The sequence below is a fragment of the Stegodyphus dumicola genome, chromosome 12 (genome assembly GCF_044657685.1).
Source record: "Stegodyphus dumicola isolate Sdum_Otavi_A_Nest chromosome 12, ASM4465768v1".
Classification (NCBI taxonomy): domain Eukaryota; kingdom Metazoa; phylum Arthropoda; class Arachnida; order Araneae; family Eresidae; genus Stegodyphus; species Stegodyphus dumicola.
The window spans coordinates 118,997,575-119,018,803 of record NC_140779.1 but is presented as its reverse complement, the minus strand read 5'-3'; the positions used below and the strand labels follow the sequence as shown (position 1 = coordinate 119,018,803).

At 31.3% G+C, this 21,229-nt stretch overlaps 1 protein-coding gene across 1 annotated transcript in view; it reads right to left on the bottom strand.

Annotated features, from left to right (window-relative positions):
* Positions 1–21,229, bottom strand: part of LOC118192605 (zinc finger protein ush-like) — a 373,369-nt gene that overhangs the window by 40,323 nt on the left and 311,817 nt on the right. Inside the window, exons 3-6 of the mRNA XM_085806890.1 lie at positions 19,050–19,170; positions 10,464–10,780; positions 4,212–4,440; positions 1,554–1,703 (exon numbers count right to left, since the gene is read on the bottom strand). Coding sequence (XP_085663016.1) covers positions 1,554–1,703; positions 4,212–4,440; positions 10,464–10,780; positions 19,050–19,170 — 817 coding nt within the window. The remainder of the gene's footprint in view (positions 1–1,553; positions 1,704–4,211; positions 4,441–10,463; positions 10,781–19,049; positions 19,171–21,229) is intronic.

Sequence of the window (21,229 nt, the reverse complement as noted above, 5' to 3'; positions counted from 1 at the left end):
TTTGAATTAATGTCATGATAAAATGCTTAACATAGAAATACACAACTCAAAAGCTCGAGGTCTTACGTTTAGAATTTAGTATTTAAAGCTTAGGATAGATACCAACCATAAAATTTTTCTTTTCCTTAATATTTCGTAACGTAGATTTTTAAGGCTAGATGGCAGCACTAATCATAAATCTTGACAATTATTGAGAAATTTGACCCCACGAAAATTTCTTTATTTAGTATTAGAAAGAACGCAAAGGCTATCTGCCTAAAGATAGTGATTCCTTCGCGGAGGGCATTCTAAGTACCACCAAAAGAAAGGATAAATTCAATTTCGTTGAAAATAATATGAGTTTCTGCTGTCTTTATTAGGACTCGGAATTATCAGGGGCGTCGTATCTCCAACGACCGTCAATAATTAATTCTTAAGGAATAGTAAGCATATCCTAAGATTACCACTAAAAACTTCAGATGAAATGGGCTTCTCAGCCTGTGTGAAATTCATAAAGCTTGAATATTAAAAGTTATTCCCCCTTCGAAATTTATAATTCGTTTTAATAATAGGAAGGTATATTTGAAAATTGATGGGAGTTTTGAAAAACTAATATTTTTAAGCGATTTTAAAATGTATTAAATGTTCAAAATAGGGCTTTCTTTTGCGGTTCTGTAAATAATTAAAATTACTGGAAAGAAACTTCTGCTATTTTGTTATATGGTTCTGAGAAACATGTAAGTGTGTATTTGAAAAATGCATTTATAGAAAAACATATCATCAGTCATTTTATATGCATTATCCAGATTAAGATGTATTTAAGTAACAGCAGATGTGGATTTCTTGGTAATATTAAAATAAAACACTGCTTACTAACGATGTTTATCAAAAAAATTCATTTAGCTCATTATTGCTTTTCAGAAAATCAATTTTTTCTCCATTATATATCAAAATTTCTACATATATATATTTTTTGCGATGAATAATTCCTATAAAGCCATTTCTTTCATGCTTGGTACTTAACATATTTTTTATTTAATATATTTTGGGGGCAAATGGAAGATCAAACTAATTAAAAAATTCAACTGATAGAAGTTCAAATGACTTCAAAATTTGAGTATTATTTGCAGAATAGTAATATTTTTATATAAGCAAAACGATTTAATGCAAGAAGTATGTCTTATATTCTTTGTCCTATTCAGCATTACTTAAGTAAAACATAAAATGTGCAAGAAAGAATCGCTTGAGATATTCACTGCTTTATATAGTTATCTATTAATACATAACACATCAATGATAAACATACATTATGGCCCAAATCCCCATTTAGACAGATTAAATGTGTATTAACATCCATAGTACAACTTTCTGAATTGTTCAATAAATGTTCAGGCATGCAAGACATAAAATATAATATATTAAGTAATGCATTTTAGATAAGCTTTAAGCATGTGCATTCAGCTTTCCTAGCATACTTTCCTAGCATAAACTTTTGTGTATGCAGAAATTATGGACGTAGATAAATATGCCTAGACTACTTATAAGAGTAAGTAAGAGTTAAAATTAAAATTTACCTGTTTTATCTTTGATCGCATCTTCCGTATCGGTGTCTGAGCTCGCTACATGTCCAGATTGTTTTCCTTGACAATAATACGTTTGATGCACTTCTAATACTCGTCGACTGCTGAAGGATACTTCGCAAGTTTCGCATTTGAAAAGACCTTCTAAAAAAGGAATTAATTTACAATATGGAATAAAAATCACGAAAACGAAGTATGAAATTATTTTAAACATGTATCATGTGCGCTTAGATAAATATTAAAATATTGCTATGCTTCCTATGCGTAATGTAAAAAGTGGGTGTAAAAAATTTGGCACAGTTAACATTTTTATATTAATCATAATAATAGTGATCAAAATTTATATCATTGAGGCAATTTTAAATTATTGTTGCGTTCTCCGGGTTCATGGATTTGGAGCAGACTAAATGTTTAAAAAACTTTCTTTTGAGAAAAGAATATTCTTGATGATTATTTGTACATACATGAGGTTTATAGTATTAATAGCAAATAAAATACATACTAAAAGTTACCTAAGTTGTTACATATTCTTATCTTTGTATGTCTACGTCTGTTCGTGTTATTAATATTTTTAATAATACAGTCGACTCCTAATTTACAGGAATAATATCGGAAACCACGTCCAAAGTTAACTAAAACGCAGGATTAATACGACGGCAATTTGTAAAATTAAAATATATTTATTAATAGTTTAGCTACACTTTAAGCAGTTTAACTTAAGAAATAAACAGATTTGTGAATCAGTTTATTCTCAAAATTAAACTGATTTGGTTTTCGTAAACTAAATTAATATTTAAAACAAAAGTGATCCGGAATAAATAATGTAAGGAAAAAATTATTAGAAATATAAGAGCAAGGATATAAATTATATATTAAAGATATAGAGATATAAATTATTTATATATATATATTAAAGATATATAAATTATATATATGTATTAAAAATTGATATACTATATGCTTATGTTGGAGTTTTCTTGGAGCCACAGCTTTTGGTAACTTTTTGACGAGCTTACTACAATTTATCTTCTCACTTTCTCAATTTTGCAGCAAATTGCGCAAAAAATTTTGACCAAAATTGGTCTTTTTTATGTATTGTTCTCACAACTTTTCTTATAATAATTATATATACACATATATATATTAAAGATATATATGTTATATACATTAAGATATATATTAAAGATATATATGTTATATACATTAAGATATATATTAAAGATATATAAATATATATTAAAGAAAAATATTTACACGAAAGCTTACATAATGTTCTTCAGTACAAACTCGCGTCAAGTGTCAGTTACGGTTATTAGTTTTTTAATCAAAATATTATATATTTCACATTACTTTAAATTAAATTGTGCACTACTGGGAATAAAAACAATTCCTAGATATTATGATACCCCCTGTTATTATTGCTATTTTCCTTTTCTTTTTTTTTTTTTTTTTTTTTTTTTTTTTTTTTTGTATTCTCTCCGTAAAGAATTTCATTTTTTCATTTTACAATGATGATTTGAGATAGTAATTTTTTTAGAGTTTCGTAAAAAGTATTTTTTAGAAGTAACTCGTTAAAAAGGAATAGAGAACAGTATGATTTATATAAAACATGGCGTATAATTTATAATTTTTATAACAATATGCATCTTTAAAATAATTAATAAAAAGTACTTCTAACATTGGATACTTCAGAGTCTTTTTTATATGTTTTATTCGGTCCTAAAAAAACATGGAAAATATGTATATATAAGTTTTTATCTTACTTACCTTAAATTCATAAAACATAATTTTTTTAATTTGGAAAGGGAAGGCATTGTACCAGAGAAGCCTGCGTTAATGTATCTAAAATGTGGCCCTATAAACAATTTTTGTGAATTGCAGTATTGCTGCAACTATTCAAAATTATTTCAATAGCTCTTTACCGTCAGCTTTTCAAGAAATTATTTTCCAGTGCTTTTCGCGCATGTTTTCGATTAATAAATGACACTAGTGGTTTCGTTTCCTATCATTTATCTGGAAACTTCAAATTTTTAACTTTCGTCTGTTGTTTGTTGAAAATTTATTGTCTCTTATCTTAGAGTAAGCGCATGTTTCTGTAATGTCATTTTAACTTTTACAGCTGTAGAAGATTATATTGAACCTTCGAAAAATGTTTATACTGTTATGTAGAATTAAATACACGTAACTGAAAAATACTGTAGTAATATTTAGAATTTTTTTCACTGTCTATCTCATTATTGTAAATACAATGAGTTCTGCAATGTTTTATTCAAAAACACACACAGATCCTGTTATCACGTGCTTTATTTTTTACTTACTTTAAAAACATGTTTTTAACTAAACAAATATAGTCAGTCAAGTGCAATATTATCAGTTTAAAGTGTAATGGAAAAGTAAAATTATTATAACAACGTCAGTCTCTATTACGTATTTAACACAAAAATCATTAAACTTTTTAACTTATGAAAATTCATATAACATTTACAATATTTTTTTACATTCACTGATATACTGATTTAAATTTCAAAAATTACTAATCGATTATTTCTATATTATTTCACACTACTTATTTCAACATCATTTTTCACAATATACAATCATGATCAGTTTAGACCCAATTTGCATAACATCGTATTATTAAATATATTTTACCTATACTCGATCCCACTGCTTGAGAACCGTAAGGAAACGCAGGTGGGTAGTTGCAACCGTTGAGGTATGGTGCACCGATTGTATCATTTGTAGGGCTGTCGACTGGCAAAATTTCACGCTTTTGGACTAGGTTTTTAGGGGAAACGACAGCAGCGGGAGGCGAAACTGGGCTTGTGGGCTGAAGTCTGAGAGTAGATTCACTGACAACTCCACCGTTATATATCTTTTCCTAAATGACACATAAGTAAGTAATTTGCATACATAAGTACTGCATTAGAATGTTATTAAAAGTAGAAGAATAATGAATTTTAGAATTACAATTAGCCAAAGGAGTTGGTTGTAGAGTCGTAATTTTCAGCAAATATTGAAATATGTACGTAATAACATCTACATACTTCACAGTTTTAAAGTACTTCAAAACTGTAAAGTATGTAGATGTAACAATTCAGCAGAAAATCACCAATAATAACAAACAATAATAACAAACTGTAAATAACAATTCAGCAGAAAATCACCAAATAATAATTTAAAAAACAATGACTCAACCTATTTTAAAATACTGAGGAATATGGCATTAATTTTATTTAGTGAAAATATCGTATATATATTTAAATGTATACCGCTAATTTTGCTTTCATATTTGAACAACATCAGTGTTTTATTTCACAGTTCAGCCTAAAATTAAAAAAAAAAAAAAAAAAAAAAAAAAAAAAGAAGAAGAAGAAAAAGAGAAAAGAAAGAAAGAAAATAAAGGGGAAAGGGAAATCTCTCTCTCGAGATTTTTATTTTTTCTCTGATTCTAGGAAGTACGATTCTGATCTGTAACTTCCAAGTAAATTTCTGATTTGCATTTTTAATATCGTAGTGGATAAATGCAAAATGTAATTTTAAAATAATCTAAGTTATTATATTAAAATCTGCAATAAAAACAAAATGTATCACAAAATATAACATGTAATAGGCAAGTAAGATAACCTGTAATATCAAGAATTATAGTACAATTTGAAATATTTAAGAAATATAAAAAACATGAACAAAAGTAACATACTGAAAATTTATATAAATAAGAATGTTGATATAAATTGTAGGATAAGTTATTAAGAAAACGTTATAGCTGCATATTAAAATATAATCAATTTAAAATATTTTTAAAAGATAATTCATTTCACGATCTGAAAATTAATTTTAGAAAGAATACATTTTGATTAAAAATTTTCATTAAAATGTGTAGACATTTCTTTTAAATTAAACTTTAACAACAAGGCTTTCAAATTTTACAACACGGCTTTAAAATATATATGCATTCCCCCTCGCTTTCGCTCTTTGAATGAAAATTTGCTACGGGTAGTAACACCATGGCAATTATCGTTAATACTTCGTTGAAAATATGTCAGGAGAGTAACATTTAAATAGCATAGTGCTGCCATCTATTGACAAGCATAAATACTTTACAGGTAAGTTTACCCCGTAAACGTTTCTGGCTTACAAAATAAATTACATAAATTATAAAACTTCAAATTAAATTTGGTATTTAACACATTTATTCATTTATTTATGATGTAGCATTTAAAACTATTTATAAAAAATGCATTACTGCACTTTTGTTTTCGATTTATAGGTGGCAGCACTAAACATTTCACTTCTTACTTTCCATATAAACATGTAGATGGCAGCACTATGTAAGAAACGAATTCTCCTTAACCATTTATAAATATTACCATTACTAAAACGAAAATTATACATTTTATATATATATATATATATATTTTTTTTTTGTAGATCATATAAACATCATAAAGAAATCTCTATTAAAGGCAAACGTCAGCAATTAAAATACACAAACATTTTTATGGCATCAATATCTTAAGAAATTTAAAGTTTCTGAAAATCAGTACAACTTTATACCTTATTAAAAATACATATATATAACTGAGATAATGTTTAAAAATCCTTTTAAACACGTTTATACAATACTCGACAATTTTTTTTTTCCAATATCGTAGACATAAAACAATTACAGAACTTATGTCTTATTACCTAAGAGAGAAAATACGATAAAAACTGTTTTATGAAAAAATTAAAGAGTCCTATATTCCATCATTATACTATATTGAGCTACTATAAAACAGCCCTAAAGTTTCAGCCCCTTAATTTTTTTTTTTTTAATTTCATGCAAAAAAGAATATTGTAAGCTTATCCGCAAATCTGATTCCATCCAGTAGGAATTTGTCTACATTATTTCTTTATTGTTAGATTATATGTATATATTCATTGGTTTATTTTTACTATGCATTTTGTAAATATATGTGCGTTCTGTTTTTAGATGCACTTTAAGAAACTTTGACTGGGATATCATTAAAAGATATTTTAAAGAAATTTCACCCGCAGGAAATTTTTCTTTCCTACAGGATTTTAAAGAACCAAAAGGAAGTAGATGTAATCCAAATTGCTCAGACCATAAGTTCAGATTTCGTCTGATATAAAAAGAAACAATCTTTCATTAATTAAAAACATTGTTTTGATAAAAAAAAATTCTTAATTCTATTCATTTTTGGTTACATATTTTTATCCCAGACTGCAAATAAATACTGTAAAACATCAATAAAAAAAATTTAAATCTCAATGTGCAGTTCTTAATTGATTTATTTTCATTTTTTATTTTAAAGACCTTCCTGGGTTAAGATAAATAATATCGCAAAGCTTTGATATTTCATTTCCAGTTTATGAGCAGCCAGAATGGAATGGCCTTTGATTCCACTGTATATTCCTTGAATGCGAACCAGTTTTACTTAGAAATTTATTAATGAAACCTCAATGTATCTGCGTATTTAATTAATCACGTGCTTCATATTTTTGATAGAAAAGTTTTAAAAAACCTATTAAAACTGTTTTAATTAGGAAATGTCAATTAGGAAATTAACTCTTTTCCTTTCACAAGATATACTGATTTTAAGTATCCTGCCCTTGTGCATAAAATTAAATAATTTATTTCAGCTATTAAAATAACATTTATAGGAATCTTATTAGTCCTTTATGACTAAAAAATGTATTTAGCCTGTCCATTGAACTTAACTTCGTTTGAATTCTTTCAATTACTTTATCTGTATTTATGCACATTTGTTTGTTACTAACTGAAAAACAGTAGCATTACTTACACAATCACAGATTTAACTTCCAGAAATACAATATAACCTCGGATCTTTATCAACCGAAGTCTCCATTGTTAACCGGATCTCTGAACCGGTAATCATTTTAAAGAAATTACTGAGAAAATGGAGTAACATTAGAAAGGGTACTACGAAATCACGATGCTGAGGATGAAACGGAAACGAAGAATGAAAATTAGCCATGTTTTAAAGCTTCAAACAACTTTACAGTAACATTCTGTTGCTTTACCTACGAATTTTTTGTGTATGCGGCCTGATAACACTGCGGGTTCTTGAATTAAAAAAAAAACTAATGGATTTTATATTATTATTAATAATAATAAAGAATAATTTTAAAACATGTGAAAATTTGATGAAAATTGTTTATTCTAATTTTCCTGATTGCTTATTGCAAATAAAAACTTGTATAAACTATTTCTTTGATTGGAGGAAATAAATTTTATTTACCGATAAAACGGTTTGTTAAGAGGCTAATTGTAATACTTTTGCATATATCTCTAGTATTTTAAACAAAAAATTTCAGGAAATTATATGAAAAGAAAAGAAGGCATTATTTAATCTCTAATAACCAAATTTTCGATTATCCGAGGTGATTACACTTCAAAGTATATCGGATCATCGAAGTTCTATAATGATTAATATTACGTTAATTATATCACATTTCTTTAATATACAGCAAAATATGACAATGGATACTAATTATTTTACTTTTTAGAATGTACGATCTTAATTCACAATAAGAATTATTTTCATCAAGAAGGTCATAAATTCCTGCTGCTTCAGTTTAAGTACTTTTAATTACTTTCAAATATTTTTTAAGATGCTAAAACAAATATATCGAATTTTTGCGTATTTCTATGCACATATCCACTTTCTAAGAATTATCTCAAAATTTCAGAAGTTTAGAGTAAAATAATTATAATATTAGTAATACACCCTACTTTAATAAACATAGCAATCGTTATTGTTTTACATTTCCAGATTTAATTTCTTACATCATCCACAAGAAATTCGCTCGATTGAACCATATACCGGAAAAAAGATTTGTTGAAATATTTGGTTGAAGCCAAAATATTTGGTTGCGTAATTTGGCGATCGAATATTTCCATTATTTAAATGCGACCAAATATGGCCAGAAATTTTAATAGCATCTAAAACAGCAATATTATTTGATTTACTATATTATTTGATTACTTTAATGATAGGATCTGAAAAAGTGAGATGTAATTATAAATGACTTCAAAATGGAAAATTTTCGTTGAATGTAATTATGGGAATTAATTACGAGCATTTATAGCTTTTCTTAGAGAACCAATGATCTAATTTTCTATGTATCGGTTCCCCTTTGCAAACTAACTAATTAAAATATTTAATAGTGGAATCGCCAATCGGAGATGTAGTTTATAAATTTCGAGGTAACATCTGAATTGGAAAGAAAATACTTAATTATCTAAGATAAAGTACAAAAGGAATTTTAAAATTTTAAACACAATTGAAACTCACTGAATCATAGCTGCGTAAGCTTTGGCAAAGAATTTTAGAGAATTCTAAATTCCAAGACGTTATTGATTGGCTGTCTAGTTGATGAAAGCAAAGCACATGGAAGAATCGGCATACAGGGAAAGGATACCTTCATAGAGAAATTTCTAAGGCAAATTAGTCCACATCCATATTAATCATTGGACAAAACAAACAAATTTCGTGCAACCAGTTCGTTTGCTGAAGTTTGATTTCTAGGAATAAGCATCTTTTATGGCATTTAAAGTCATAATTATGGATAATTATATCCATAATTATTATCTATAATTTTCCGTAATTATGGATAGTTGAGAACATAATTCTAATAGACCATTAAAAGATATCAGTGCATACGTATGTACTATACTATAAAATTAATTTTCATTTCATGTAAGCTTTTTGTGAATCATGGTCATATTAATAATACTCTAAATCAGCGGTCGCCAACCGGTGGTCCACGGACCACTAGTGGACCATGAAAACGTTTTGATGGTCCGTTAAAAAATTGGGACATTATTTATATTTTTATGAGGATTCAGTTTAAAAAATAACAAGTAAAAAATATCCTATTATGGAATATGGATTATACTTTTTTTTTAATTTTAGATACTACTTTTAGCGAAATTCCTTCTGAATTTTGCGACTGAATTCTGAATTTTTAGTTACTTTTGCAGGTGTATCTAGCGACATTTGAAAGTGAGAGTTGGCATCCATAGATATGCTGCTGTTATCAATAATAGCGCGAACTGAAATTCTATTTCCTTTCGAATTACAAACATATGCTATTGTAGTCGTTAATAACACAGTTTTTCTCAATGTCAATGGGCAACTTGATGGATTTTTATGAGAACCATCCGTATTCTTGTTTGTAATTGCATCACTGGAAGTTTCCGTTTTCGTTTTGTCTAACTGTTGATCGATGGCGCCCTTGCTGAGTAAGGGATGATTATTATGTTTACAATAATTAAAAATTGGCAGTATAATACTTTCAGTTTATTGACATTGCTTTGCGTTTGCTGGTTTGTTCTTGCTTTCCGTGAAGTTCCTTTTCAGTAATATGGAAATATGAAGCTTCCTGTACAATAAGGTAAGATTTTTGTACTTTTCATATAATTTTTCAATGTAAAAGAAATATGTGTATCGGTGTGATGTTAATAATAGTGTTTTAATTGTTACTCATAATCAGGAGCATAGCCTGAATTTCCATAAAGGCAGGCTGCTGAACACCAAATGTTTCGAAAATTATATTAACAAATGAAAATTAGAATTACATGCATTGGAAAGTCGAATATCATTTTTGCGTATTAATATGTTGATTTTAAGGTCTGATTTAAGGGGTTTTTTTTTAATTCATATTAGTGGTTCGCCAAATGTAAAATTATATATGTAATGATCCGTGAAGTTCTAAGGGTTGACGATCGCTACTCTAAATGACTGTTCACGTTCTAAATATTAAAATATTAATTTTAGGTTTTATCGTAATAAACTTCTGTAATTATAAACTATCAAATTGTGTATTTTCGCGCTTATTCCACAGAGTAATTAAAACAATTGCAATTTCAATTACATTTTCACCAAAATAGTAGGGACTTCTCCGTTCTTGGGTAGAATTTGGGTCCGTAATTTTTCTATCTTCGGTATCCTCCCTCACGTCATTAAATGCATCGTCTTTCGGTGTACTACGACTTTCATCTCTTTCCCGGCATTTTATTCGATTGGCTTTGTTCTTCCTAAAGAGGTTTTTGGAATGTGTGTGCGACTGATAACCTTCCGGGCTGCTGGAAGATTCTCGAGGAGGTGTGACGTCATTTGAGTACCGATGGCTCACCAGGAGCTCGGTATCTGGCTCGATGTCTGTAGTGACTGTGCACCAGACCACAGACTCTGAAACAAAAAGATTAATAAGTATAATACATCTTCAAAATGATAAATACTACGTAATAAATAGTTTGCTTGTATGTGCTCATCGAATATCGTTTAGTAGCTTGAGTTTACATTTTAGGTTGAAGTAAACTATAGTATTCTATGCAGACATAAATAAATAGTAGTGATCCAAGATTAAATCTCCATGCATTCAGATGACATCTTTTAATTGATAGTTCATATGCATAATCACTAATATCCACAAGTCTCTAGAAATGAAATCATTAGTAAATTATACGAATTCGGAATATGACATTTTTCTGAAAATAGCCAAGAATTGACTGTTTGGGTCCACCGAGTAAAAGGACTGAGGACTACATTTAAAAAAGTAGGAGACTAAAACTACTTTTATACAATCTGAGTGTGAAGTCGTAAAGGCAATGAACTAAATGCACTCATTAAATGTATTTGATATCACTGCGATATTAGCAGGGAAAATGTACGGAGAAAATAGTAATGAACAAAAATTTTCAGTAAGAGAATTTCCCCTGGGGTACCCAGGTATGTTGAACGTATAGAACTTATAAGAGAAAATGTGTATTTTCAGAAAATATCATCTTATAACTTTTTTACCAAGAAGTGTTAAATTCTTAAGAAATTTGAATGAGACGTTTCTTATATAACCTTTTTTTTTTTTTTTTAAATTAAAGTTATCTTTACCACACAGTAATCTTTCTAACCAAGAAATATTTATTATCCATACAAGAGAAAAGCGAGCAGATGTCCTCAATAAGATATCAGATTTGAGCAACGGAAAATAGATGTGAAATATTCAGAAGAATAGGTGTTTATGCAAATTCAATCTAAAAAGGTAGGAAAACGAAAGAGGGGCTGTGACAGTAAAGATCCGGAACATAAAATAACTGGTTAATTAACTAGTAACCTCATAATGTTTATTGTCGTTTTAATGATAAAATATACTTCTTTTACTTAATAAACTTTGTGTGATGAAATATAAATATAAAATAATTTATTTAGGCTTCATTGAACTGATATTCAATTTTTATTACTTAGCAGAAAGTTAGGTACGCTTGAGAATTAATAATTTAATACCTTTATATGAGAATAAATTGCTTTGGAAGAACACGTGAAACCTTTAAAAAACAGTAATACTAAATCTACAAAATTATGACTCAAAATTGTAATAATAGAATTTCATAAAAAAATATTTCCTTATGCTCCGCACAAGGAGGTAGAGGTTGGAAGATGCAACGGACAAAAACAGATTAAAATTTACAAAGGTAAACGAGATTAGGCAAAGTTTATACTTAAATACTTTGAAATGTTAGGAATTTCGTAAGGCAGTTGAAGTCTGTTACCCTAGATGTGGCATCTTGCAACATAAATACGTTATCGCCTTGAACCTTCTTCGGTGTTGCCTGTAATGTAATTTTTTTTCAGAAGCTTCTTTGTAGAAAAAAGAATTTACTATTTATCGCCTGGCTCTTAGAGAAAATTATTAATACGATATTCATTCTAGATTTCGGAAACCGACGTTTCTGTGAAGAGGGATTCCCTTCTATTCATGCAAATAATAATGCCCTTCCCCCGGTAAAACCAATAGGGAAATATTAAATTTCGTCAGCGATTAAGTTTAAAAATCACTATTAAAATGTGTGATTTCAATCAAATATCTGAGGCATCTTATTGTCTAAAGTTAATTCCCCCCTGGGGGGTTGACTCAGGTGAATGCTTGGGAAGTACTGGTTAGGATCTGTGCCTAGGCAGTCTCAACAACGGGGCCTAATAACAGACTTCACAGAAGGCCTTAGGGCTCTCGGGACAGAGTAAGGCTCGGCAGGGACCGTACTGCTACTGTTTTGCCTGCCCTTGTTCTGTGGGGTCGCAACATTGTGGATTGATCAAGGGCGGGGTGGCACTCATTCCGATAGGCGTCTATTAGGACGGAAGCCATCTCGTTCCATCAGCGTTGTCTAGTGTTAATATGTGACAGCAAATATCAGCTTCACAAGTAAAACAAAATACAGTAAACACCTTTGTAAGATTTTAGTCTTCTGGGGTTGTCTTAACAGTTGACTTCGTGTTTATTTACATTCTTAAAAATACTGATCACTTTTGGATGTAGTTGTAAGGTTTTGCCATTTTTTATATCATGTACTATATATTTCATTTCTATTATCCTGAGGTTGCGGCTATTGGTTATGCTACCGCCTTCTTTATTTTCTCATTCCTTTTCTCATTCCTACGTGGTGCAAATCGAAGCACACTCGAGAATTATTCCGGAGGTCCGGAGTTCGAATCCTGGCGAGGGTTCTTTTTCACTTTTCTTGCTTTAAAAAGCCTAACGACTCTACATAATCCCCTAAAGAAACGTGGCTGCCACGAAAATATTTATCGCATTTCATTCATACGTTCTGCCTCATATGTAGGCAGAACATATGAATGAAATGCGATAAATCTAAAAATATATAAAAAAAAATCTTAAATGATTTAGTTATTATTGCCAATTAATCCTCGCAGCTTTTTAAATCAGTCCCGATTAATTTCAAAGAAACTTTACGTCTACATTCTGTACATCGTTGTCGCTATCAAATGTTGTACGATCTTAAATTCATTTAGTGCGAAAACAAGCTATTCTACTACTTGCAAGTTAATAATAATTTATTTACTAAATAATATTGATTAATTGATTATATTATCAATGTAATGATAATAAAAAATGAATTAACTTAAAAAAGTGAATCCATACTAGTAAGTTCTATCACCGTGAAGATAGTCTTGGGGATAGATTTTGAAAAGGGGTATAAAACGATATTGTGATGCAGCATACCCCAATACTGTAACACTTCCGAGCTAATACAACATCAGGAACATTTTATTAATCTCCCTAAACGTATGATCTTACTGCCCAACATATCTCTTCATACTTCTATAATTAGTTAGCAGAAACTGAACGCTTTCAAATTTTAGGCGCTGGAGCACACTGAGATCCGCATCATTTTGGCAATCTGCTTATTTCGCTTACTGTTCTCTCGAAAATCTTTTCTAGAAAGGACAAATACTCTAATTCGAGGACGATAGGAAGAAATCTGTGTTGAACATTTGTTTTAGTACAACAGGCAATAAGTTTCTATAACAAGGGTAACTAGTATGTTTGCCAATGGGGATAATGCTTGAGTACGTGATGTTTTCTTATAGCTCTTCATCGGAAGCTTCATGATCACTTCTTGGAACACAAAATATGTGGCTGAAATAAAAGTACTGTCTTTTTAATCTGTGATTATTGAAGTCTTATATCCATAATCCTAAGCTCCCCAGTAATAACGATTATAAGTATCCAGAGTGTCTTTAGCAATAATATTTCAGTAATTACTAGTAAGATCAAAAAGTTTTTTGAATGTGTAATTTATGAGTTATCATTTACTGGCTTCTAATAAGGAGTCATTTCTCGCCTTCAGGGACGGAGAGAAAAGTACTAATTGCAAAATTCTCTCCGAGAATGTAAAGGTGATAATTACAACTGTCAACGTAATTGAATGCCGGAGAACTCCTTCGCAGCCTAAGCAAGCGCACATCCGTCACCGTTCTTACGTCTTTTCTTCATTGCACTGTGGAGTCCACTGCTGTGGCGACGTAGGAAATTAATAATTCAAAGTCGAGAAAGAGAGAAAACTATCCTCCACAGGAAGCAAGCCTATCTAAACTTTCCACGCGCAATATTTAAAATCTAAAACTCGAAACTAAATTCACGAGTGCAATAGGAAATTACACCCGTCAAAATCCCGCCCAATTACAAATAACGCGCATTTTACCCCAAATAAAAGCCGGCTTCCCACCACCGACTCCGGGCTTTTACTGATGAAACATCGAGATAAAGGCGCTCCTCCTCCACATAATTACTCTTCCGATCAGACATCGGCATTGCCAGCTGCTGCGAATGATGAAAAGAGGAAGCTGAATTCTGTGATTTATAGCAACACTAGTAATGATGATGAATTAGGTAGTAGCGGTTTTCGGGATTTAAATTTTGGGGTGTAGCTCTTGTTACTAATGGCCGAGCGAAGAGGAAAGGAAGGACAATAGAAACAGGAAGGTGGTATCCTCGATTGCCAAAATGGACTTCGGTCGCTGATGGCGATAATGGTTTGCGTTCATTTTCGAGTGAGTTTGCGGAAGATGCAGATGATGGAGATTGCGGAACTGGTTAGCAGAGTGAGCAATTCTGGTTAACATAAATCAAAGGACAAGCGTGACCCAAAAGTGGAGTGTCTTCGATGACGACACAACTCTGGTATTCCAGAAACAACAAACGCTTAACAATATGATTCCGATTAATATAAATCAACCCGTAATTGTCCCGTAAGACAGAGTTGAACTGAATGAAAGGGTTCTTGAATAATCAGACCTTAAGCAACAAAGATTCGAGTTTCTGTGCTTTCCATAAATCAGAGCACGCGAGTTAGTGCGAAACTGTCACGATGACACTAAGTTGATACATTGTAGAACATGCAAGATCTACGTAAGAGATCTGAATAATATCAGTCGTAAAACGAGGATGTAGTGGTATGAAGGAATTATAAAATAAAAGCTCTCGAGCTAGCAAAGGGATTTCGCAATCAAGGATTTTGGTAAATAGGAATAAGAAGAATGTCTCATAGCGGTCACTGAATGTCTTCGAAATTTAAGACGATGATTAATATAAATCAAAATACTTTTCAAATGATAAATATATGCTTTCAAACCAGCTGATTTTTTTCTCTCTCTTTGTTCTTCCTCGAGAGGGAATTTAAAGGAATCTTCAAGTGATTTCTCAGTATTAAGTAATTTTAAGGCAAAGTGATTGAAGATAATGATCAAAGCTAAGAAAGTGTAGAGTCATTAAGATTTTTCAGTGTCAGGAAAATGAAGAAAGGAGCAATGACTTGAGCCTGGATCATGAACCTGGATATCTTGAATATGCACAGAGTGTGCAACCGTTACACCACGAAGACATGCAGAAAGGAAAGAGAAAATACCTCATATACTCCCCTTTCAAAGGACAACTGGGGATTATGAAAGACAGTCCCCAAATTCTAGTGGTGAAGAATAATCATTCACCCCCTTTTACTTCAGACACCAGTGTAGACTCGTTAGGAGTTTTGAATGTCAAGGAAATGAAGAAAGAGCATTGCCCTCGCCGAGACTTGAACCCAGACTTCTCGAATGTGTGCCAAATGTGCTACCATTACACCAAAAAGACACGTAGAAAAGAGGGAGAATCTACATTATAAAAGAGTTACATTACAAGTTTAGAGACTTAATTATGACTGCATAATACTCGTAATTATAATTAATGTAAGTAGAAACACTGGTGGTTTAAATCTAAAGACAGAGATTGAACTGTGCCGGAGCCCACTGGAAACCGGTTCCGGTTCTTCTCAGCTTTTGAGATAAATCGTAATTCAAGCTGTAGCGCACCGGAGCTCTAAATAAGACGAGCTTCTGTGCATTTCTTTTATGAAACTGAACCATAATTTCAGCAAAAAATTCTTTTGATTCCTTAAAGCTTTATTTTAACTATAATTAGCCTTAAAATCGATTTTAACTTCTAATGCATGCCTCTCTGTCCCTAGAATGTCAACCCTTAGACAGAGATTGAGTCTTTTAATTATACAAAATCTTCCACTCACATGTCTAAACTTTATTCTACAGGAAGTTAAATGAATTTATGACAGCTCATTTCGGAATGGGTAAATTTTTAGTCCGAAAGTGTCAAAAATGATCACCTTGTTTATGGGGTTTATGCTTGTTTGTGCTACGATATACACTAATATGCAGTTTCAATTACTTTCGATTTACTATAGAGGAAGGGAACTAATGTTGATATTACCGCTCTAAGTTACAATGAGCTTAACATAGGAAAGATAAATGAATCAAATACGGAATGAACACCTGCATATTTTTTGGAATAATGTTACCAAATACGAGAGATGAATGGTCAGATGTACAAAAGTTTACGTTTGTTCTTAGTTTAAAGATCAACCTTCTTTCTCGGATTCCACTAAAATTTTTTTCTCACAGTCTGCATGAAACCTGGGATTGATCGTGGTCAGAAAGTGTTGATTTCATCTTTCTGGTTTGTTTTCATACCAAAACTTCTACATTAAAATTTCCTTCCATATTTTCGTACTATTTCTAGCATTCCCTCTACTCTCATAAGTGACAAATTTACGATTTTCCTTTCCTTCATTGCTGTGCTAGAAAACGAACGATCTTTCTTTCTTTCATTCCCTAAAATAGTATATTATGCCGTACATTCACAGCTTAAGTTCAGCCGAAGCTTCATATAAGATGAAATCATTTATATCATTATAAGTACAATAGTATTATTTCAATTTTTTTTAAATTGCTTCTATTGCTGTTAGCCTCCAAAATTTAACTTAGTACAGCTTCCACGTTTCTCTCCATGTTAATTTTTAAATATTTTATGGAGGTATATCTGTGCAGAATTGTAGCTTTTCAGTATAGAAATACTCTCAGGAAAGAATCTTCCATTACGTTTAACGTTAAGAGGCAAAATTAAAAAAAAAAAAAAAAAAAAAAAAAAAAAAAAAAAAAAACTAATTAACTTCATAACGTGACAATTCCACTTTAGAAGTTTAAATAAAGGGTCTAAACAAACAACAAAACATTTGTTGTCGAAATTTCGTCTTTTTATTATTATTATTATCATTTTACTTTATTTATTATTTTGTTACTGTTATGTTGTATTATTTTTACACCATTTATGCTTAAAGTCCTTTAATTAAAAATTCGGAGCGTATTTCAAAAGATTACATGCACTTGATTTGACTTCAATTTTGAGCTATAAATTAATTGCATATCTTAGATATTAACATCGAGTTGTCTGACGAATAGCTATCAAATACGAGAGTCAGTCAAAAAGTTAGTTGCACTGCCTAAGGAAACAAAACAGGAGCAAAATTTTACAATAACTTTATTTCTATCTTAAATTTCCATTCAAAATCTGCTTTTCAACGTAATTACATCCGTTATTTAAGCATTTGTCGAGGCATGGTACAAGGTTTTTTATACCTTCTGCAAAGAAATCCCGTCCAATGTCCGATAACCATTGTTGGGCTGCAGCTTCGGCATCCGAATTGTACCGTCGCTTTGAAAGTTCTTGTTTCATGGGACCAAACACATGAAAGTCAGGCGGTGAAAGGTCTGGGCTGTAAGGAAGGTGATTCCACACTTCCCACCTAAACGTTTCTAAAAGGTCACACGTTTGTTTTGCTGCATGCGGTCTTGCATTATCATACAGGAGCACAACGCCTTTCAACAGTTTACCTGGTCATCGAAGTGATTGTCGCAATCGGTTTAGTGTTTCACAATAAGAAGATTCATTAATTGTAGCACCCTTCGGCATGAACCATGTATGCACCACGCCTTCTCTGTCGAAAAAAACAGCGTCACCATCACCTTTCCTGCAGATGGAACAGTTTGATACTTTGTTCGTGTCGGGGAACTGCAATGTTTCTACTCGAGCGAGCTGCGTTTAGTTTCAGATGAGAAGTGGTGAATCGAAGTTTCATATCCAGTTACAATTTTGTCCCAAACTCATTTCCTTCTGTTTGGTAACGTTGCAGAAATGCAAATGCACTTTCATTCTGTTCCTCCGTCAATAGATGTGGCACCCATCGAGCACAAACTTTACGAAGATCAATGTAATCGGCAATAATTTTATGCACATTTCCATAAGAAATATCCAGTTCAGTCGGGATTTCGTCTATCGTTATGCGTCTGTTTGCAAGAATGCATTCATTCACCGGAGCAGCGATTTCCGAATTTGTTGTTGATGATGGTCTTCGCTCGCGGTCAGCGTCGTCAAAATCTGTACGTCCATTCTCAAACATGTTGCACCATTTCACGATAGCTTGACTTGACATTTCATTTTCAACATGCACTTCGTGCAACTGCCCATAAATTTCAGTGCAATTGCACCTTTTTGCCTACAAAAAACGAATCACTAGCTGTCGAGACATGTTTGCGACTGATTATTAGAAAAACTAGACTTGCCTCGAGGAAGCCGCTACGTCACGCGATAAAGGTACGTGTCTGAAGTGTTGCCAAACATTGTCATCCAAATAGTCTTAGACAGAACATCTTACGCAGTAGTGCAACAAACTTTCTGACTGACCTACGTGTTATGTCCCAAAGTCATAAATAATACCTTTTACATTCTATAAGAAACATTCTATCAATTAGATCAAAATTCAGTTACACTCACCGTTGTGAAAGAGCACAACGTTGCATTCTTCGCATGAGGTAGCTGGTTTTAGAAGCTTCAACCATCCTCCTGACTCATCCGTCAAGGCGAATCGGATTCTCGCACCGTTTTGATCTTTGGTCTAAAATCCAAAAGAAAAGTCTATGTTAGAAAATAATATAAATATCAGAAATAATAAATCAAGTAAAATAATCAAGTAAAAAATAAGATGAAGTATAAAATAAAACAAAGCTCGATTTTTATGACGGCAGCATTGTGGAAGGTAACCCGAAGTATTCAGAATCTAGAATAATAATTGCCAGAAGTGACTGAAAATAAAAAAAAAGTTTCAGGTGTTTCCAGAGAAATATGACAGTTCTCCCTTCTTCGAAAGACAATTAATTTGTTCAAGTTTAATAATTCACCCTCAGGGAGAAAAGAAAGAAAGAAAAGAAATAGATTTGAGAGATTTATTGTCCAGAAATGGGAGATTTCTTATCCAAAAATTTATTATCCACATTTTTTTTGTAGAGGTAAAGATAATAAGATAAATATATAAAATAATGAAGATAAAGTTTAAGATAAGTTTGTGAAATGGAATTACAATCATAATTAATATTATAAAATTTTAATGACTATCAAAGCTTTCAGTATTTATTCGCGTTATTAATAGATTTTTTTCAGAATTTTAAAATTCAGAAAATAGATAATACTTAAATTAAAAAGTTAAACGTAAAAGAATTGCTAAAGAAATAGCAAAAGGCCTGTAATAAACACCGAAAATTAGATTTTCCTTCGACTTCAATATTTTAAGAAAAATTTTCCAGAACCAAAAATTAAAGATGCTCTAGAAAAGAGATGAAAGTAAAATAAAAGTCCAGAGGAGGAATAAAGGAAAGGAAAGGATAATGATGGGAGAGGAAGAAAGGATGAGCATGATTTTAGAATAAAAACAGTACTGCATGATTTTTTTCAGAGAAGAAATTAAATAAAGTTGTGAAACTTTAGAGAAAATATATAATATAACTAAAAAGAAATAACATATGAAATATAAAAATATAATAAGAACGATGTTCTTAATTATTGGGTCATATAAAATGTCTCCTCGTTTTTTTTTTTTTTTTTTTTTTTTTTTTTTTTTTCCACTAGATGGTGTTGATGCCTATATATTCGGCAACACTCACTCGATTGTCTCAAACAAACATGTGCTTAAAATTAAAAGGTGAAATTCAACTTCCATTGTCTGTGAAAATAGTTTTCTAGTTCGTTGCTTGTGGTAAAAGTTATATTAATTTGAATGAGTGAAATATCCGAAGAAATATGTTATGTGATGCTTTTTTTTACTATAAAAAATGTAAAACGGCTGTAGAAACATGCGGAAAAATTTGGGAGGTATATGGTGAGAATGCTGGGAGTGAACGAGTGCTTTGCTCAATTCCTTTTCGGAAATTTCGATATCAAAGATGCACCTCGCTCTGGTCGGTCAGTCACTGAAAACGTCGATGAAATTTTGCAACTGGTGGAGCAAGGATTGCACGTAAGCTGTCAGGAAATAGCAGAGGCACTAAACATCAGCCACAGGACAGTTTGGAATCATTTGAAAATAGCAGGTTACAAAAAAAGAAGCTCAATGTTTGGGTGACGCATAAATTGCAACCTGGTGTAACCTGGAGAAACCATCCATTCGGCCCTGTACTGCGCAAAACTCGACCGTTTGAATGAAGCAATACAGAAAGAGCGGCCCGAATTGGGCAAAAAAAGGGAGTTTAGAAAGGGTGTTTTAAAGGGATACATCTTTGATGACTTGGAACAAATTCACGGAACTTGACAGGGAAGTTTTGATGCAGCCACCATGCAGCCCACCGTCTGATTACCATTTTCTTCGGTCTCTGCAAAACTCTCTTGATGATAAAAATTGGCCGACCGAAGAGCGGCTGAAAATCCCTCGCTTAAGTTTTCCGGCGATAAACCACAGAAGTTCTATACCGATGGAATTACGAAGCTACTCGAAAAATGGCAAAAGATCATAGATAATAATCGTCAATATGTAGTTGATTAAAATTGACTTTCAGTAAAGAAAATTTTTGTTCAAAAATGTACCAAAAAAGCGCCGAGACTTTTTATATGACCCAATAATTAATATTGAATGGATAATTCAGATTTAACAAAACGTCCCTTCCTAAACTTTCATCAGAATGAAA